Genomic DNA, 18001 nt, shown 5'->3' on the forward strand with positions numbered 1-18001 from the left:
ATCTGGGCAAGCACTGGTCCGATTGATGGATCGACGTAGATACTAATTGATGAATTAACAGCCATTTCTACTCATTATTTTAATGGTAATCTTATTAATTGGTGGACGAAATATTGAATGTCGATACGTCCCGAGTGATTAAGAAAATTCAACTGCCAATATCGATATCCGCTCGTCGATATTTCTCGCAAAGCCTGAACAACGCTCCTAACGTTCACTATGTGCACTAGGCCATCCCCTCCACAACCACAACACCAGTGGTGCATGGAGTCCAGGCCCTGCAAAATTGTCGGGGTGTATTGAAGTGGTTTGTCGACCATTGCGATTAAACGTAATCACACCATTACGAATACACTGAACACCATATTTTTCAGTCCATCCTTGTCAGCACGCGACAGATTGTAAAAGTTATTTAATGGGTGATGTGTCAATCGTCGGTGGTGTTAACATAAGGGCGTTGACAAAAATCAAAAGTCGTCTCTGCCATCAGTTAGGTTGTGGGTTTTCGGTAAAAGAAAATAAAAATCGATTTGTAGACCATGCAGCAAATACGGTGATTGCGCCCTGAAAGATACATCATCGACTGTGCACGCAATTGTTGAACTGCAGTCAGGGACAATTGTTACATTAGAATAAGTGAAATTAATTTGTTTGTGCTGTTGGACATTCTGAGATTTTCTGTATCAATGAGTGCTGACTGAAACATCGTGGAGTAGCTGGAATTGTTGACAATTGTGGGAAAATTACTCGGAATTTATTGTTTAACAGTGTTATACGATGGGTATGGGCTTGAAACCACTCGAATTTACAGATTGTCTCACCGACAGTCCGTATTTTCGTGAAAATTTGCATTATCACGAGAGTGAATTGGAAAAAACTAGTCAGCAAATAAAACGACTCATCAAAGAGGTCAAGGATTTGCTAAATGCTGCTAAAAGTAAGTTGAACATTGAGTTTTTCACGAATTCTGCTGATACCTCTGAATTCTTCACAGTTATTTTATCCACAAGTGATAAATAAATTACCTCGTGCACTCTTTTAAGATATTTTGTTTTCTTGAGTCACACACGTAATCACAGGCTAATTATGTTTAATAATCTCATCTCCGTACTGTTGAGTGACGCAGTTGATAATTCAAGGAGAGAAATAAACTCGAGATGGGGAGAGTCTGTTCGGATGTCTTCTTCTAGATTTTTTTGCTTATTCGTTGAGATTGGATTAGCAATAACTGTAAATATGCATGAGTTCTTTATTTATGTTAATATTTTTAGCACCTACAATGTTGTCTCCTAGGACAGGGTGAAGAGACATTCTGCACGGGAATTCATTATCCTTATAGTGTTGAGGGGTAGATCAATCGTTCAATAAATTCATTGAAATTCGTTGAAAGTCTTGCACGTCCAGTCGGTGGGAGAAAATCCTGTTTTCTGCTCGTTACAAGTGCTGATAGATTTTTTAGAGAGGAGAAACGAGATGTGTCAACAGATGGGTTTTTATTTATATACTCGATGCAGGAGAAATTCTCCTGAAGAAGTTGTGGTTGCGAAGATTGAACTACATATGTGGGAATAACTGTGAGGGAATTGCTCCAATTTTTTAATTAGTTCATCTATTTTCTTGCTGAAGTCATTTTTGCTTCAAATTATGGCCTCAAACGTTTATGTAAAAGATGACAATAAATAATAATGAAAGGCTATTGAGCTACTTTGCAAATTGAAATGAATTTGATGAACAAAAGGTAATTTTTTAGTGCATAACAGCTGACGTGGCATCGTGATTCGAAAAGTTGACAAATATCGTTTTCCCAAATTCTCCCCTCGAATTGTCAATCTGTCCAGGGTAAATCAATAGTTTTATTTTTGTATGAATTCTCCAAAAGATCTGTCCCGAGCCCAGAGAGCATTCTCCAAAACACTGCAAAACTTTAGTTTCGAATGTATTGGCGAAACCCAGACCGAGGACGAATTGCATATATCCCAGAGCCTAAAGGAGTTTGGTAAACTAATAGCATCGATTGAAGATGAGAGAGATCGCATGGTAAGCAAAAAAGACAGTATCCATTGACCGAGAAGCATTAAATCAGTTCATTAATCAGAGATCATTCTATATCGGTGAATAATTAAACGGATAATTGTTAACTAATGCATAATGCAAATTATGCAATATTTTACGTTGGGTTGAAGAGACATTATTTTGGTAAAGAACGAGCCAATAATCACATGGATACATTTATTTTCACTGCCAAGCCCTTGAGCACTGAGGCTTGATTTAATAATTAATTTAACGTAAGCATGTCCCTCGTTGTAATCCACCCCACTCCCCCCCCTACTGTTGAAATAATTTTAGTTCATTGATTCATGATCATCAGTCATAAATGATCGAGTTATCTAGATAATTTTGTAAATATCTTAATTTATTCTTCCTTTTTTGTAGTTGGCAAACTAGGGATACGCAAGTATTTTATTGTGTGCAAGTCTCATCACTGAGAATTTAATTATCCTAGTACTTGTGAGTTTGATTTAAAGAAAAAAATGTTTTCACTATTTTCCTGTTCACTGTTCTGCACATTCTCAACGGCTTCGTTTTTCACTTATCGTAGAACGTGTCGCACATTAACTCATGCTCACTAATTACACTGATTACAGCCCTCGGGAGGATGTTTATTTGATTTTTTTTTTATCAATTATTTTTCAAGTCTTGTGGATATTAAATGTTGTCTGATTTGCAGCTTGCGCGAGCTTATGATCAGATTATTCTTCCCCTTGAGAACTTCAGGAAGGAACACATCGGGGGAGTGAAGGTAATTATGTCATTGATATTCTGCCACTAATTCGAGGGAATGAGTCAATTCCATTCAAGAACGAATCAATTGTTGGAGACATCTGGTGATGCGAGAGGGGAGAATTTTTTATGCAAATTGAACTGCAGAAGAACACTTCCAGTTTCATTTTGAGGTGTTGAGTCAGCGAAATATTTCTGATAACTAGGAAAACTCCCATTCATCAATACTCTTCATTTGTTTCTTTAAAAAAAAATGGACTGAGATCGAGGAAAGAAATTGAGAGATCTGCGAAGATTCAGAATGAAAAATTCCGATATAATAGGGAAATTCAATAGTTGACCATTTTTCATTAATAATTATACAGATGTTCTAAATCCTCACTTGCCATGGACTTGATAACAGTGTCCTCGTAATTCACAGGAAGGAAAAAAAAAATTCGTGAAGCAAACGATAAAATTCTGCCAGAGTCAAGAGCGATATCTCAATCTATCCACAAAAAAGCAGGACAATGTCCTTCAGGAAGCCGATGCAACACTGGACATGGCAGAACGTCACTTTTGTCAAGCGAGTCTAGAGTACGTTTTTCTCCTCCAGGAGGTGCAAGAGCGAAAGAAATTCGAATTCGTGGAGACGGTAAGTCCCCGTGTACAATTGAATCTCAATAATTATCGGAATATCATTCAATCATCTCCATTATTCTCAGTTGCTGGGATTTATGCTGGGATGGCTGACGTTTTACCACCAGGGTCACGAGGTTGCTAAGGATTTTAAACCTTACAAGACTGAACTGCAGCTGAAAATACAGAAGGTAGGCAATCAATTCGTCCTTGTTGTTGCGAACCAACAATCGTAATTCCTGAAGCTCTTAACAATAAAAAAAACTCATTAATGTAACTCGCAGTATTTTTTTAACGGCATGAGTATTAAGCTAATGATTACCATTATTTGTGTGTGTATTTGTTTTTCTCTGTTGTTTGTTTTACAAGACTAGAGAGAATTTCCTTGCCACCCGGGATAAAACCGAATCGCTTATGAATAAAATGAAGGATATGAAAAAGGTAATGTTGAATAGCGTAGTACTGCTTCTTAATTCATTAATTCAATTATTAAACCTTTCGGTATCACGACAATTGATAATCGACTGACAAAAAAATATATTTGTTTAAAAAATTCTTATCTTTCAATTTCATTTTAAGGATCGTAGTTATATGTTAATATCAATGATAATATATATTGATTTTTCATTTACCTACGATACCTACGTTTACTTACGATTTTTAACGTTGATTTTTTGTCGTGGTGCTGTTCTTTAACTTATTTTACCGCAACCAGTGAATTAAATGTCTGCATAACTAATATTTAAACATTTACAGTCAGCCGTTGAGATGGGGTTGAGTAAATTGAATTCACGCGAGGGATATCTATTCTTAATGGAAAAAAGTAAGACATTTTGTCTTCCGATCTAATAAATTACCTATTTAATCAGTCGTTCAATTAATCTGATAATTATCAACATCCTACAGAGGCTTTTGGGACAACATGGACAAAGCAGTACTGCACATATCAGAAAGATAAGAAAGAATTCACGATGATTCCGTACAACCAATTAACTGGAAAATTCGTGAGTCATGACAATATAATACCACCAATGAACCCCAAGGCTGGGTTATTTAAATAATTAATTTACTCCCACAGAGTAACAAGGAGACACTGACACTGGCAAGTTGTGTACGTCGTATGTCCGAGACTATTGAGAAGAGATTTTGCTTTGACATTACGGCTGTGGACAAGTGAGCATTAGATTTTGCATAATTACTTACGTAATAATAGAGTAAACTGTTGGTCAAGTATTTGTCATTCGTAACTGAAAATGATTTTTTTTTTCATGCGCATTTGTAGGCCAGGCGTAACGTACACATTTCAGGCGTTGTCCGAGGAGGATAGGAAGTTATGGATGGACGCTATGGATGGAAAAGAGCCAGTGAGTTGTGGTTTTTGTTTTATTTCATGTGGCACTCGTTTACTTTATCTTGTGATTTTTGTTTCAGACTTACGCCCTTCAGGGACCATCGGTTAAAACTGAGGAGACAATTCTGGATGAAAATGGCTTTGCATTTGTCTCAAAGTGCATTTCAGTGCTTGAGGATAGAGGTAAATGATAAGTTCATTAGAAATCATATTTTGGGGCATTGTTATTATTAGTGAGAGAGAGAAATGCATGAATTGTGTTAATAAAAACGTTCCGTCGAAGGCCTGGAGGAACAAGGGCTCTACCGAGTTGTTGGGGTTGCATCGAAAGTCAATAAATTACTGGCCATGGGGTTGGACAGGAGGAAACTGGAGAAACTCAACCTCGATGACAGATTTGAATGGGAGAGCAAAACAATAACGAGTGCACTTAAAACTTATCTCAGGACCCTCTTCGAGCCAGTTATGACGTTTCGATATTACAACAGTTTCATTATTGCTGCAAGTATGTGGATTATTCACAACCAATCCTTAATTAAATCAAAGATAGATTTATTATTTTTCATTATAAGCTCAGTTATCTCTTTGTAAAATTTTTCAATTGATAAATAATCTGAAACTGTCGCTAAAGCCAATATTTTTGTAGAACAAGATTCTCGAGAATCGAGAATTAACGATGTTCACATACTCGTATATCGACTGCCGAAGCACAACTTCAACATGCTGATGTTGCTGATAAAGCATCTGCGGAACGTGGCCAACAAATGCGAGAAAAATCTGATGACAGTTGGCAATCTGGCCGTTTGCTTTGGACCAACACTCCTGCGCCCCGAGGAGGAGACCGTTGCCTCGATAATGGATATCAAATTCTACAACATTGTTGTGGAGATACTGATCGAAAATTGTGAGAGGATAACCACTGGACCGCCGGAGTTCACCAGGCCCTCGCAGGCCCAGCAGAATCCAGCGACAACTGTTCCAAGACACGATGCTGATGACAGTACGAATGCAACAGGAAATGGAAACGCAATTAACAGATACTCTGTGCACACTGCTATTCCTGCTACACATTCACACGTGAGTGCATCCACATTTAAAGTTATGTGATCGAGGCCCTTGACACTGAATGAATTAGTGATGATGAATTTGAAAAAAATGAATTTAAAAAATGTTCCCTAATGCAATATGAAGTGATCTGTTCTCCTGAGATTTCAGTTGGTAACGAGATCCTACTACGATGGCCCAATGCCGATCGTATCGAAGCCCTCGTCTCTGGACGATCGTAAAAACGGTGATTTCGAGGACATTGAACATGGAGCACAACGACTGCCGATATTCCCGGAGGCTAGAATCAATCGTTCGAAATTGACAAATGCCAATTTCATGTATCATTCAGCCGACAAAGTTCTAGGTAGTGGAAATACTAGTAGTTCAAGCGAATCAGTGGCATCGGATTCTCATTTATTCACTCAGGATCTACCGATGAAGCACAAACGTGGATCCATGATGGGTATGCATTACCCCTCTGGGTATCCACAACGCAGTAACCCACCGATTTCAGCAGTTAATACATCTCCAAGCAGTGGCAGGTCGAGCCCTGGTCAGGGTATCTGGCGAGTGCGAACACTCTACGCCTGCATGGCTGAGAATGATGGAGAACTGTCATTTGAACCTAATCAAATTATAACAAATGGTTGGACATTTTATTAATTGATATTTGTGAGGGAAAAGTCATGGAGTTGCATTTATTAAATAAGCTACAGTTATAACAAGTTTTTTTACATCCTCAATTGATAATAATAAATATTTTATTTTAGTGAAACCCTCCCTGGAACCTGGATGGCTGGAGGGCACATTGAATGGAAAAACAGGATTAGTACCGAAGAACTACGTAGAACAGTTACCCTAAAGAATGATTACGTGAACCAAAGAATTCACTGGCGCACTGTTCACCCCTTCTGTGACACAGCTAAAACATTCCCTATAATTTAATGTTGTTTTTCAATTGATTGATTATTTTTGTTGCACATTGTTGGTCTCTTTGGAATATTTTTTATTTTGTTTCATCAGCAATTGCATAATTATATGTGCATTTTTAAGCAATTTTATTTATCGATTAGAACCCGATCGGCTCAAGTACATCGGGCGCATGATTAATTGTAAATAAATAGTCTCTTAAGGGCCCAAGGAAGTGACTAAGGTAATTTATTTAAGTAAAATTTGTATACAAAGGTGTGTAAATTTTGTTGGTACAATTATCACCTAATTTTAAATCTTCAAAGTGTGTAAATAATTGAAGAGAAATTTATATTTATGATAGACTAGTTTTTTCGATGAATTTTAATTCAGATATCGCACACTAATGCCTCTATTGAACAAAAAAAAAAGTCTACGTAGATTATTGCAAGGAACAAAAAAAGGGTTTTGGTAAATTTTCCAAAGTTATCACTTTATTGATCGTAGTTTTAAGATTATCTTTGTATGTGAATAAACACTGCATTTAAATCACTCCCGCATTGGCATTCACACGTGCACCCTCATCACAAAATAGCATTCAAATGTTCTAGTGTCTTCACTATTCACAAGATAAAGCGTTTCAGAATCTGAATCCCATTTGGCCTCAAAGTGTTGCCATTTAATCGAATTTATAAAAAATTTTAATGTTGAAAAAATGGGGAGAGAGGGTCTCTTAGTTTATTGACTAATGTTAGAGATGAATTGAATCTATTTTACATTCGCACTTGATTAATCACCTAAATATCAACATATCACAAAATTTTTCAAAGCATGTGCTCTGAATACAACACTTGCTGTGATTGAATCATATCAACTGCTTGCAAAAATATTTTTTCACACGAATGCTGAATCGATTTATTGTCCGAGTGAGCTGATAAAAATTTTTATTTTTCATTTCTAATACTTCAATGGCAATACCGTCCGAAAATAAGCGATATAATCAACATTTCAAATTCATTCAGTAGAAACTTAATAAACTCTCGATTAACGAATGAAAATAATGAAGTTTCTTACGATTTTGTAAAATGTGCAATTTTTGTATAAGAAAAAAAAAACCTGTAAGCACGTGAAAATATAACACTAAATAATCTAAACATAATCTTTGCTTTTCATTGGCTGGTAAATGTGATGTAAATGGGTTTGATGGGGAGAATGTCTCTTTGACTAGGTGAAAGATTTCTCCTGCCTTGTGTTTCTGTTCAACTGCAAAAGACGTGTTTCCATTGCTATATAACCGGCTTTCAGAGCATTCTGTTCAACGCAATTCCATATTGAACTCATAAAGAGTGCGTAGCAGAGTACTGCAGTTGCCAAGAGTCGGCCGACGTTGAGAGCAATGTCGAGGGCGATTGATCCGTTGGACAGATCGAGACCCATTGAACAGAGTACGGGAACAGATAGGAGTAGACTTACCAGGAGATACCATACTCGTTGCTTCCGAATTTCTTTAAGTGATGTGTCGCAGACACTGAGGGCCTCCTTCAGAGGATTCCGAATGTCTTTCTCTACTAGTTCATATTTGCCTAGAATTATGAAGTAAACTTGAGGATTTGGAAGGTCGATTTCCGAATATTTCGAGCAAAATCCCTTGAAATATTCCACAAAAATCATTGAAATAAAATTTTGATAAATAAAATATTTCCTGCTCGAATATAAAGGTATTTAACTATTTTCGGACTTCCCATAACTGATATTAAATTTTCTAAAAACTAATTAGGCTATAATAATTACCCGGTATTAATTTAAATTCAGCGGCAACAGCTTCGTGATCCGAATAGCTGACATTTTCGTTTGGAATGCGAGATGGGAAGGGCTGATGGCACTTCAAAACCTCAAGCTGAAGACAAAAACACCTTACAATAGAGAAATTGTCGAGTTGAGACAGTAACTTGTCACAAAGAATATCAAACCTTGAATTTCTTGGAGCCCAAATATAGAATATGATCGATGCGTTTTCCCTGTGGCAGCTGTTTGGCGACTTTCTTCGGTGTATAACTATTATTGGCACATTCGCTGGTCCCAACGTCACTATGAATACTTGAGCATGCATCCACCAAACTGGCAATTCCACTGATTATCTGATAAGCCAGGTCTTCTGGGCCTGTGTTGAGATCGCCACCGAGAATGGCAGCATCAGCTCCTTGTCTCGTCATTCTTATGAATTGAGCCATGTCGAATGCTTGAAGCACCCTGTGGGCTGAGTACTCGTCGTTCTCGGTGTCGTACTCAGCATGCAGCTGAGGATGTAATGAAGATCACAAAAACATTCGACATTTCATGGGAATAATTAGTAGCACGAGTTAAACGAGATTGTGACAAGATGAAAATGTTTGGCACCGAATATCTCGAGATTGGCTGAGTGAAATCAAATGAGTTTCATCTACATTCAAGATATTTTATCGAGCTTTAATATGAGCTCAGATTCATCCAAATTGCATCGTTAGAAGTCAGGATATCAGTTTAAGAAATCGACTTTTCCTTGCACCATCTCGTTGCACCCAACCACTAGAAAATATATTTCACAAGAATAATACAGGACTCACGTGTGCCACATAAACATTAATATTAGCATCGTGTACTTTTAGCCGACACAAACCAACCCCCTTTCCCCCGAACCAATCACCGTGGTGGATTTTATGGACATACCCATTGAGTGACCATCTATGGAACATAACGTCCTGAATCGGGTAGCGTGAGAGAAGACAAATACCCGACCCCAGAACTCCACTGAAGGCAAAAATAGATTAATAAATTATTCTCTAGACTTTAATTATCCTCAATTGAGATTACTGGACGTATGATTAATTCTATTCATAACAATCGTAAACCAGAAAGAAATGTTCCCTCTGCTGTAATTATTCAGACTCACCTATAAAAATAATGAGAATAGGGCAACTTATCCTGTGTCTTGTACTTCATCATGTTGAAGTCCTTGAGAGACCATATCTCTTGGAGGCAAACGATGTCATAATCCCCGGAGGCTAATTGTTCAGCGATGGCCTTCATCCTTTTGCCCCGATTCCTCGACACATAGGGAATGCCCCTGAATAAATCAAACCCCAAAGAAATCAATTGTCATAGGGTCTATTAATATCCCAAACCGATACACCAAAGACACTGAGGAGTGTCTCTACACTGATCTACCATCTGACCTCCACCAGAATGATTAAACCTTCTCATTAGTCCTCAAATAGTCATTCCCAAGGCTTCAGCCTAACAAAAGCCCTGGAAATTCTCAAACAAAGGAGATCCAACTCACCAGCAATTGAGTGTCAAAACCCTGAGCAACACCTCCTCAGTCATAATTAGCTGCACCGATTACACTAACAAATGAACAAACTAAATGAACAATGAATAATCGTAATCCTAGAAGAGAACAGGTGTCACGCAAGCATCTTTGGTGATAATGATATACACCTCACAGCTGTTAAAAACACTTGTAAATTGTGAATCGCCCCAATACCCGGACAGAAGAACTATCGACAGGTCCTCTGCACTTGTACCTCAAATTGTCGAAAAAATACCCAAAAACCTGCACTTACAGAGCTTCCGGAAGCTGCCAAAATGTCTAAAGATAGTTAGGAACCACGAGAAAACCCTGAAACACTCCTAAACCCCCCGATAAACCGTTTCGGAGCACCTCTTGGAGGTCTTCTCCAGCGAGTTCAAAGCAAACAAGTGTTTTGACCGCGCAGTCGTCGCCTGTAAATGCCCCTAAAATTGCAACAGTGGCGCCTCCAAACCGTGAAATCGCAAACTGAACCGAAGATGGAAAGACGAAGAAACGTTCCAAATCGGAAGCGACTGGTCAAACCTCACCATGCGAAACCGTGATGAAATTACGGGAAAGTGAGTCAAAAACGTGTCAAATGCCTTTCTCCCCATCGTAACCCAATAATCCCTCACTCAGTCGTGATAATTCCATTTCCAAGCGCGCAGTGTCTTATTATACCCCCAAAAGTGTTCGTAAAACCGGATAGAAAGTGTCCCAAAGCATCTCCACTAGCTTTTCCCCCAGCGCTGATGGTGTTTACCATGTGAAATAAACAAATAATTAATTTTAAACCCCGTAATAAGCGCCTAGACAATCCTAATCAGTGAATGAATACCATTACATGATGGAGGAAATCATCCCCGAGGTGATAGTGCCCCCGACTGCAGTGAAAGAGGAGCCAATTGAACCTCCAAATGATGCTCAACAGTTGCAGATGCAAATAACAACGAACAACGATGATGCCGAGGGTAGTAGATGTACTCCCGAGAGTCGTGAGAACGAAGTGAGATATTTTCTGTCAAAATGTGTCTTTTGTAATAAATCCTTTACCTACGAGGACGAGGCTAAATTACTGGAGTGTCTTCACGCTGCGTGTAGTAGTTGTATTAGTGCCAAATTGAGTGATCACAATGTATACGTTGATTCCGAAGTTGTCTTGGAGGGTAGCATCGTGTGTCCAACATGTAATGTCGCGAGTCAGGGTGAAAATCTCATAGAGAATCGTTTTCACACTAAATTCATGGACGACGAGCTGAATCTGACATCCGATGAGGACGCCAATAAAGATGACGAGGAGGAGAAAAAGTGCACTAGCTGCCATGACAATGCAACAGCAACAAGTTGGTGCGTCGATTGCGAGGAGTTTATCTGTCAGAACTGTGTCATGGCACACCAGAGGTTGAAAATAACAAAGGATCACACAATTAAACCGAAGGAGCAGTTCTCCAGGGATGGCGAGAGTATCAAGAAGAGTAGTAAAAAAACTCCCAGCTATTTATTTTGCTCGGTACACCCACACGAGCAGTTGTCCCTTTTCTGCCAGACCTGCGATCGCCTGACGTGTCGTGACTGTCAGTTAACTGAGCACAGGGATCACAGGTACAAATTCATTCATGAAATTGCTGCTGAAACGAAATCATCGGTACAAACACTCCTTAAAGAGGTGACGTACAAACGTGTCTTGTTGAAGAGTGCAATGAAAGTGATTGAGGATCGTCAGGTACTCATTGTGGAGAAGAAGAAGAACCTTGTGCAAGACATAACACAAATGGTGGTGCAGATGACGAATGCGATAAACACGAGGGGAAAACAACTGGTGCTGCGCCTGAACGAGGTATGCGATCAAAAGCAGAATACATTGAATGAGAAACGAATAGCACTCGATCAATTGTCAAAGTTAACTGATCACTGCATTCAGTTTGTGACATACGCCCTGGAGAAGGGCTCCGACATGGATTTTCTGTATTCGAAGAAATCGGTGACCGGACATCTCCAAAGAATAAAGAATAGACGAGCTGATATTCCAAACCCAGAGATTCCAGTGAGAATTCACCTGTTCATGGACAAGGTTCCAGACCTGATAAAGGTGGTATCGTCGATAGGCTCGATATTAGTGGATGGGAGAGTCTTTCCTTCGCAGTCACCCTCATCGGGTACCAGCACCCCCACGACACTTCCCCCTGATCTCCAAACAGAACGAAAGCAAACACCTCCAGTAAATGCCCCAGCTGAGAGTCCAACAGTTCCACTGCTACCCCATCAACCAATTTCAACGCAAACAACGACATTTACCTCAGTGCCTATGTCCTTCAACCCACAACCACCACTGGTGAATCAGCCTCCACCGCCCCCGCCATCACAGCCACCGGTAGCACCTCAACACTATCCCCCTCAGTATTCCATGCACACACTACCTCCAAGATCGTCTCCACAGTCGCAGCCCCCAAGATTGCCATACAACGTGAGCTACAACGGGGCGATTCGCCACCAGCTGATGATGCCCCAACGTCCACTGGGTAATTGTCACCAGCAGGTCACCTCCTCCACGCACCCCCAGCAAGTACAGTTCGATCAGATGGGGCAGAATGCCAATCTCAGAGGACTGTTGGCGCCATTTCAACGAGCCATGCCCAATATGGCTTACAGACTACCCCCTGGCTATCGATACCCAGCTAACAATGGACAGAGAGCGTTGGCACCGGCTACTCACACCTATCAGCCGACAAATCCAACTCTGGTGTCCGGGGGACGTGTCCAGCAGCTCAACCCAGCTCCCGGCAGCCAGATGAATCCATACCCTGGCTATCAGCAGGCAGCTCGCTGGCACATTCCCCAGTCTGTAAATCCTCCTGTGAATTTTTACCACCAGAGGCCGATGACACAAGTCCACATACCTCCATCGACTCTTCCCAACGATGCCTACAAAATAATTCTCAAGTCTCAACAGAACAACAATACCATCAGTAACAACAATAACATGAGCAACAGCAGTAGCATGAGTAATTCAACGGGAGTTCATCAGAAAACCACAAGTGGTAGTGCCAGTGGCGAGGCACCACAGGTCTCCACTCCTGGACAGACTGTGACATCGTCAGTCCCCAAGACACCCAGCCCAGTGCCCGGTAAGCCTGATGAGACTGAAAAGAGTCTTGACAAATTCTGTCAAAAGTCCCTCAACGATTTGATGCTGACTATTGCCAAACTCGATTCCAATGGAATTGTTGTGATCCCCGAAGCCCAGAAAAATCAATTGGACTCGTCACAAGTCGATAGCTCTACAGACGAGGGGGGAAACATCGGGGAGAATGTCGATGGAAGTGCTAAGGAGATCGCCGCCTCCATGACCAAGGACGATCCTAATGAGGACTGGTGTGCTGTCTGTATGGATGGAGGCGATGCTGTCTTATGTTGCGACAAGTGTCCCAAGGTCTTTCATCTTTACTGCCATGTACCAGCACTGAAAACCTTTCCGGACGAGAGTGAAACGTGGCAGTGCATGCTCTGTACCAATGTCCTGGATACATCTGAGGATCCACCCTCTGACAAACGTCCTCACTCTATGAGCCCTAAAGAATTGAGAATTGCTCAGAGAATCGTGTTGGAGCTTTACTGCCAGTACGAGCAGAGTCTTCCGTTTCGGGAAATTGTGTCTCCAGAGGTTCGCCATTTTTTAATTTTCATTATTATTTATTATTCAGTTTTTCTACGTGTTTCACAGACGTGATTCTCATTCCAGATTGTAGAGTACCACCGGATTATCAAAAAGCCAATGGCTCTGGATGTCATCAGAGAGAAGTTGAAATCCGATAACTCGAATCATTACAGCGATTTGCGACAAGTCTTTGCTGACATTAGACTGATGTTCAAAAATGCATTTTCCTACAATCCTGTGAGTAATGATTCTAAACGAGTATATGACCTCTGAGTTAAGAAATCATGTTGTTATCAATGACAATAATTATGATGTTCACCTGGACAAAGTAGTGAAATAAATTTAAGCAGAAGGAATAAAAATATTTTCTCTCCCCCAGGTTGATTCCCAAGTTTACCAAGAAGCTCGTAACCTCGAGGAATTTTTCGAAAAATTACTACTGAAGTGGGCGCCGAATTACGCTTACGATGATCCATTCTTAACGACAGATGCCGACGAAGACGAGGAGGTGTTTCCTCCCAACCGGAAATATCGTAGAATAATTAACGATTGACACCTATGACATTTTTTTTAACGCGAAATTATTTTTTGGGTTAGCTATAGAGAATTAAGCAAAATACCAAGAGATCGATTTGTTCATTGAGGATGAGAATCGGTTTATCCACCAATATCATTGTTAGTTCTCCCTTGTTAGTCGTTAAAAGTTATCAAAATATTTTATAACCGTGAATCACAACGTGAGATCTGAAGGAGGTAATGATCGGAGTATCATTTGTTGTCCGCAATCATGACGATAGACGGTCTTGAATGACAAATCATGGATGAATGTATACGTAAAGTGCATCATGCCCTACCCATATATATTTTTATTCTTCAAACGATTTACTGTTAATCGTCAATTATCGCAATTCGTTGATCACGTGCAAGCATCATTTAAACAACATATTCATCTATACTGTGGAATTGATATCCTCATTTAGTTTAGACTGATAATTTATTTCTCTCGCCGACATAAGAAAAAATTTATAAACATTTTTTATTGAAACCGTCATTTTACCGAGCAACTGCTAGGTAGAGTATTGTAAATTCTATTGACGGAAAAAATGTTCAGCGATTCAGTTGACAGTCAATTGTTACTATAGAAATAAAATCTTGAATTTTCGGTATTTATCACCACTTTACTTCTTTGAGTAATGTTCACGTATTAAGTCTTAAATAATTGGATACCATGTATTTTTATATATATTATAAAGTATTAAATATATACATGATTACAAATAATTTCATGTTATATTTCCTGATGTACCTGATTACTTTTCTCGGTTACGGTTTTTATTTTACAGTATTTTACTTTGCTATAAATTTATAAAAAATTCTTTCTCAGAATTAAATGCTTTGTCACGGAAATAGCAAAAAATAGCAACGAGGTGCGATTGGACATTTGGTAATATAAAAGCGGCATCAGCTGAAGACATTCCACCGTCTTTGAAGGTCGATCAATGTCAAATAAATGATTTCACCTTGCAACACTCGGTATCGAATATTCGATCGTTAATTTAGAAGGCGAGACATTTTTTTCGATTGACGAAGCGACCGATGGAATACCATTGGAAATCGTTTTTCACGTTTTATCGTCGAATTTTATTCGTTGAGATTCTTGCACCCTGATGTCACGGTAATGTGACTTCAGCTAACAGGAAGCTGAAAAAAATATCTTCTTTGATTTGTATTAATATCCTTCGATTAATTTTTCGACATTTTTTTCAAATGGATTTCTTTTAATCAGTCACTCCCATCCACTGACATCTTATTTAACTTCATCGTAATTCAATTTTTCCAAATTATTTCTGCGAACTCTCTATTTCACCCACCGAAATAAAAAAGAAATGGCGAGAAAATGTTGAAAATCGATGTCGGGATGTTATTGAAATCATTTTTCAAGGACCTGAGTTGCTTCAATATCCGCAATACTAAAATGATAGAGGAATAAATAAATACCAGATAAACAAAAAGAAGAGAATGCGGAAAGATAAATCCACTGTGCGAATAAAACCAAAGCCTGAAATTTAGCACTATAAATTCAAGCTCTACCGCAGAATAAAGTCATCTCGCTGATGAAAATAATTTGAAAGCAGACCATACCACGAACGTGGATCAATCGCTGAAAATCAAAATGTCTTTTCAATATTTTTCGCAATCGCGTAATATTTGTTTAATTTTGCTATTCCTCGGAGTGGCTATCGCAGACGGTGTTATTGTCAATCCATTGAATTTGCCAAAGCCATTCGATCCGGAAATCCAAACCGCAATGGTGAGTTAATCACAAATCAAGACAAGACTTTGTTGGAATTAAGAAAAATATTACGATGAAATATTGGGATTTTTTCCGAGTTGATGTTAAGAAGCTGCCATTCTCACCATAATTTCAGCTGAAAATGGTGGAAGACGCAGGATACACCATTGAAACGCACATAGTCCAGACTGATGATGGCTATTTGCTGACGATTCATCGACTTCCTAATGAGGGAGGACCTCCAGTATTCATACAGCACGGACTGCTAAGCAGCTCCGCCGACTGGCTATCGCTTGGCAAAGAAAAAGCATTTCGTAAATAGTCTCAATATTCTTGATTATGTTGAATTTACCCCTCGTTCGAACACTTCCCTACGTTTTTTTAACTTTTAAAATCTACAACGTAAAAAAAACAATGAAATGTACAATAATGAAATGTATCAGTCACATCAATGTATCTCTGCAGCTTACCTGTTGTGGAACTTGGGGTACGACGTGTGGTTAGGAAACTACCGAGGCAATGCATTCTCCCAGGGCAACGTGAACTTATCATCGAGTGACATTGAATACTGGGATTTCTCATGGCATGAAATGGGAATCTACGATTTACCTGCTATGATCAGTTACGTTGTCACTGCGACATCTCAAAAGGTGGCTTACGTTGGCCACTCGATGGGGACGACAGGGAGCTTTGTCATGGCAGCACTACGTCCTGACATGCATGACAAAGTCAAGGTGATTCTCAGTTTTGCTCCAGTTGCCATCATGAAACATGCTGTTAGCCCACTGAGGATCTTGGTACCCCTGACCGACGGAGTCGAGGTTCGTAGTCTAACGTTTCCTTACACAAGGGGTGAATATTTGGGAGATAAATTAAGTTTGAAATTTTCATATAAAATTCCTATTCAAGATGGTTGCAAAAGTCTTTGAACTTGGTGATCTTCTCTCCGAGAATCAGCTGACCAGTGTTCTGCTACGATACGTCTGCAGCAATAATCTGGTAACTGCGACATTATGCTCGAATCTCCTTTTTGCAATAGTAGGATTCGATCCGACACAGATTGATCTGGTGAGTCGTAAGGAAAGGTTTTACCCCAAAATATCAACCACGAAAATTAAAAATTAAAATCTTTTCTGAATTGCAAGACTAATCGCTTGATTTTTGGTGCCACTGTTTTCAAGTTATTTTTCTTTTCCAGTGATATTGTAAAATATTCTACTGTGAATGTGTAATCCATGATCATTTTAATTTGTCTGATTATCGTAGGATCAACTGACGACTATTGCGGGTTTGACGCCCGCCGGTAGCTCCGTAAAATGTCTTCTGCATTATTTGCAATTAGCTAGCATCACAAAATTCAGACAGTATGATTATGGAGCCGCGGAGAATTTAATAAAATATGGTGCACTCAGTCCACCAGAATACGACACCTCAAAAATGAAAATTCCCTTTGCTTTCTTCTACGGTGACAATGACTGGCTAACGGCTGTCGTCGTAAGTTGAATTATGATTATTATTGTACTATTTCTATCATGATGATCAGAATCGATACAAAATCTGTGGGAATTTTAATATTGAAACGAGAGAACCGACGAGATAATGTATTTGTTATTTCAGGATGTAAAAACATTTTATAAGAAACTTCCGGAAGGAGTTTTACTCCAGAGAATTAATTACACATTATTCAATCATATTGATTTTCTGTGGGCCAGAGATGCCCCGAAAATGCTGTACGCCCAGGCAATTGAAGTGATTGAGAGTTATGCATAATTAGTGGTTGTCAATTTAAAATAACATTTCAATAACCAACACTTAAAGTCTTATTCAAATTATTGAATATTTTGGCTTGAATTATTGCAAATAATGTCGATTGTAATATCGTAATATTGAATCAATAAAAAACTGTTGAATTTACCCAAGAGATCTCAATTTTTTCATGAAAATGTCTTCAACTCATCGAATTGATTAGATAATCGATGATCAATGAATTATTTAACTGTTCGGGAAATGAAAGAA

At 39.1% G+C, this 18001-nt stretch overlaps 4 protein-coding genes across 7 annotated transcripts; 3 read left to right on the plus strand and 1 right to left on the minus strand.

Moving 5' to 3' along the window:
• Window positions 1-249: 249 nt before the first annotated feature.
• On the plus strand, window positions 250-7865 carry LOC135168816 (rho GTPase-activating protein Graf-like). Of its 3 annotated transcripts, XM_064133368.1 has the most exons (15): window positions 251-937; window positions 1880-2037; window positions 2729-2800; window positions 3203-3415; window positions 3486-3590; window positions 3769-3840; window positions 4156-4222; window positions 4306-4403; window positions 4478-4572; window positions 4682-4763; window positions 4831-4933; window positions 5034-5255; window positions 5397-5827; window positions 5966-6443; window positions 6568-7865. In XM_064133368.1, exons 1-15 carry the CDS (start codon window positions 778-780, stop codon window positions 6657-6659), a joined length of 2448 nt encoding a protein of 815 aa, XP_063989438.1. In that variant the 5' UTR covers window positions 251-777; the 3' UTR covers window positions 6660-7865. The 3 variants fall into 3 exon arrangements, with proteins under 3 accessions (XP_063989439.1, XP_063989438.1, XP_063989440.1); XM_064133369.1 differs by lacking the exon at window positions 3769-3840 and having other exon boundaries at window positions 250-937; XM_064133370.1 differs by lacking the exon at window positions 1880-2037 and having other exon boundaries at window positions 776-937.
• Window positions 7566-10445, minus strand: LOC135168849 (putative neutral sphingomyelinase). Of its 2 annotated transcripts, none has more exons than XM_064133442.1 (6): window positions 10026-10445; window positions 9636-9809; window positions 9310-9493; window positions 8677-9003; window positions 8498-8603; window positions 7566-8307 (listed from the first exon to the last, which is right to left on the minus strand). In XM_064133442.1, the coding sequence occupies exons 1-6, from the start codon at window positions 10067-10069 to the stop codon at window positions 7931-7933; spliced, it is 1212 nt and encodes a 403-aa protein (XP_063989512.1). In that variant the 5' UTR covers window positions 10070-10445; the 3' UTR covers window positions 7566-7930. The 2 variants fall into 2 exon arrangements, with proteins under 2 accessions (XP_063989512.1, XP_063989513.1); XM_064133443.1 differs by having other exon boundaries at window positions 7566-8289; window positions 10026-10443.
• A 70-nt stretch (window positions 10446-10515) lies between these two features.
• On the plus strand, window positions 10516-14858 carry LOC135168806 (E3 ubiquitin-protein ligase TRIM33). The gene is made up of 3 exons (XM_064133344.1): window positions 10516-13698; window positions 13777-13929; window positions 14072-14858. The coding sequence occupies exons 1-3, from the start codon at window positions 10882-10884 to the stop codon at window positions 14243-14245; spliced, it is 3144 nt and encodes a 1047-aa protein (XP_063989414.1). The 5' UTR covers window positions 10516-10881; the 3' UTR covers window positions 14246-14858.
• Window positions 14859-15780: 922 nt separating this feature from the next.
• On the plus strand, window positions 15781-17899 carry LOC135168848 (lipase 3-like). Its single transcript, XM_064133440.1, has 6 exons — window positions 15781-16003; window positions 16122-16299; window positions 16451-16806; window positions 16895-17053; window positions 17252-17479; window positions 17603-17899. Exons 1-6 carry the CDS (start codon window positions 15866-15868, stop codon window positions 17753-17755), a joined length of 1212 nt encoding a protein of 403 aa, XP_063989510.1. The 5' UTR covers window positions 15781-15865; the 3' UTR covers window positions 17756-17899.
• Window positions 17900-18001: the final 102 nt, after the last annotated feature.

This window comes from Diachasmimorpha longicaudata, chromosome 13 (assembly GCF_034640455.1).
Source record: "Diachasmimorpha longicaudata isolate KC_UGA_2023 chromosome 13, iyDiaLong2, whole genome shotgun sequence".
Lineage (NCBI taxonomy): Eukaryota > Metazoa > Arthropoda > Insecta > Hymenoptera > Braconidae > Diachasmimorpha > Diachasmimorpha longicaudata.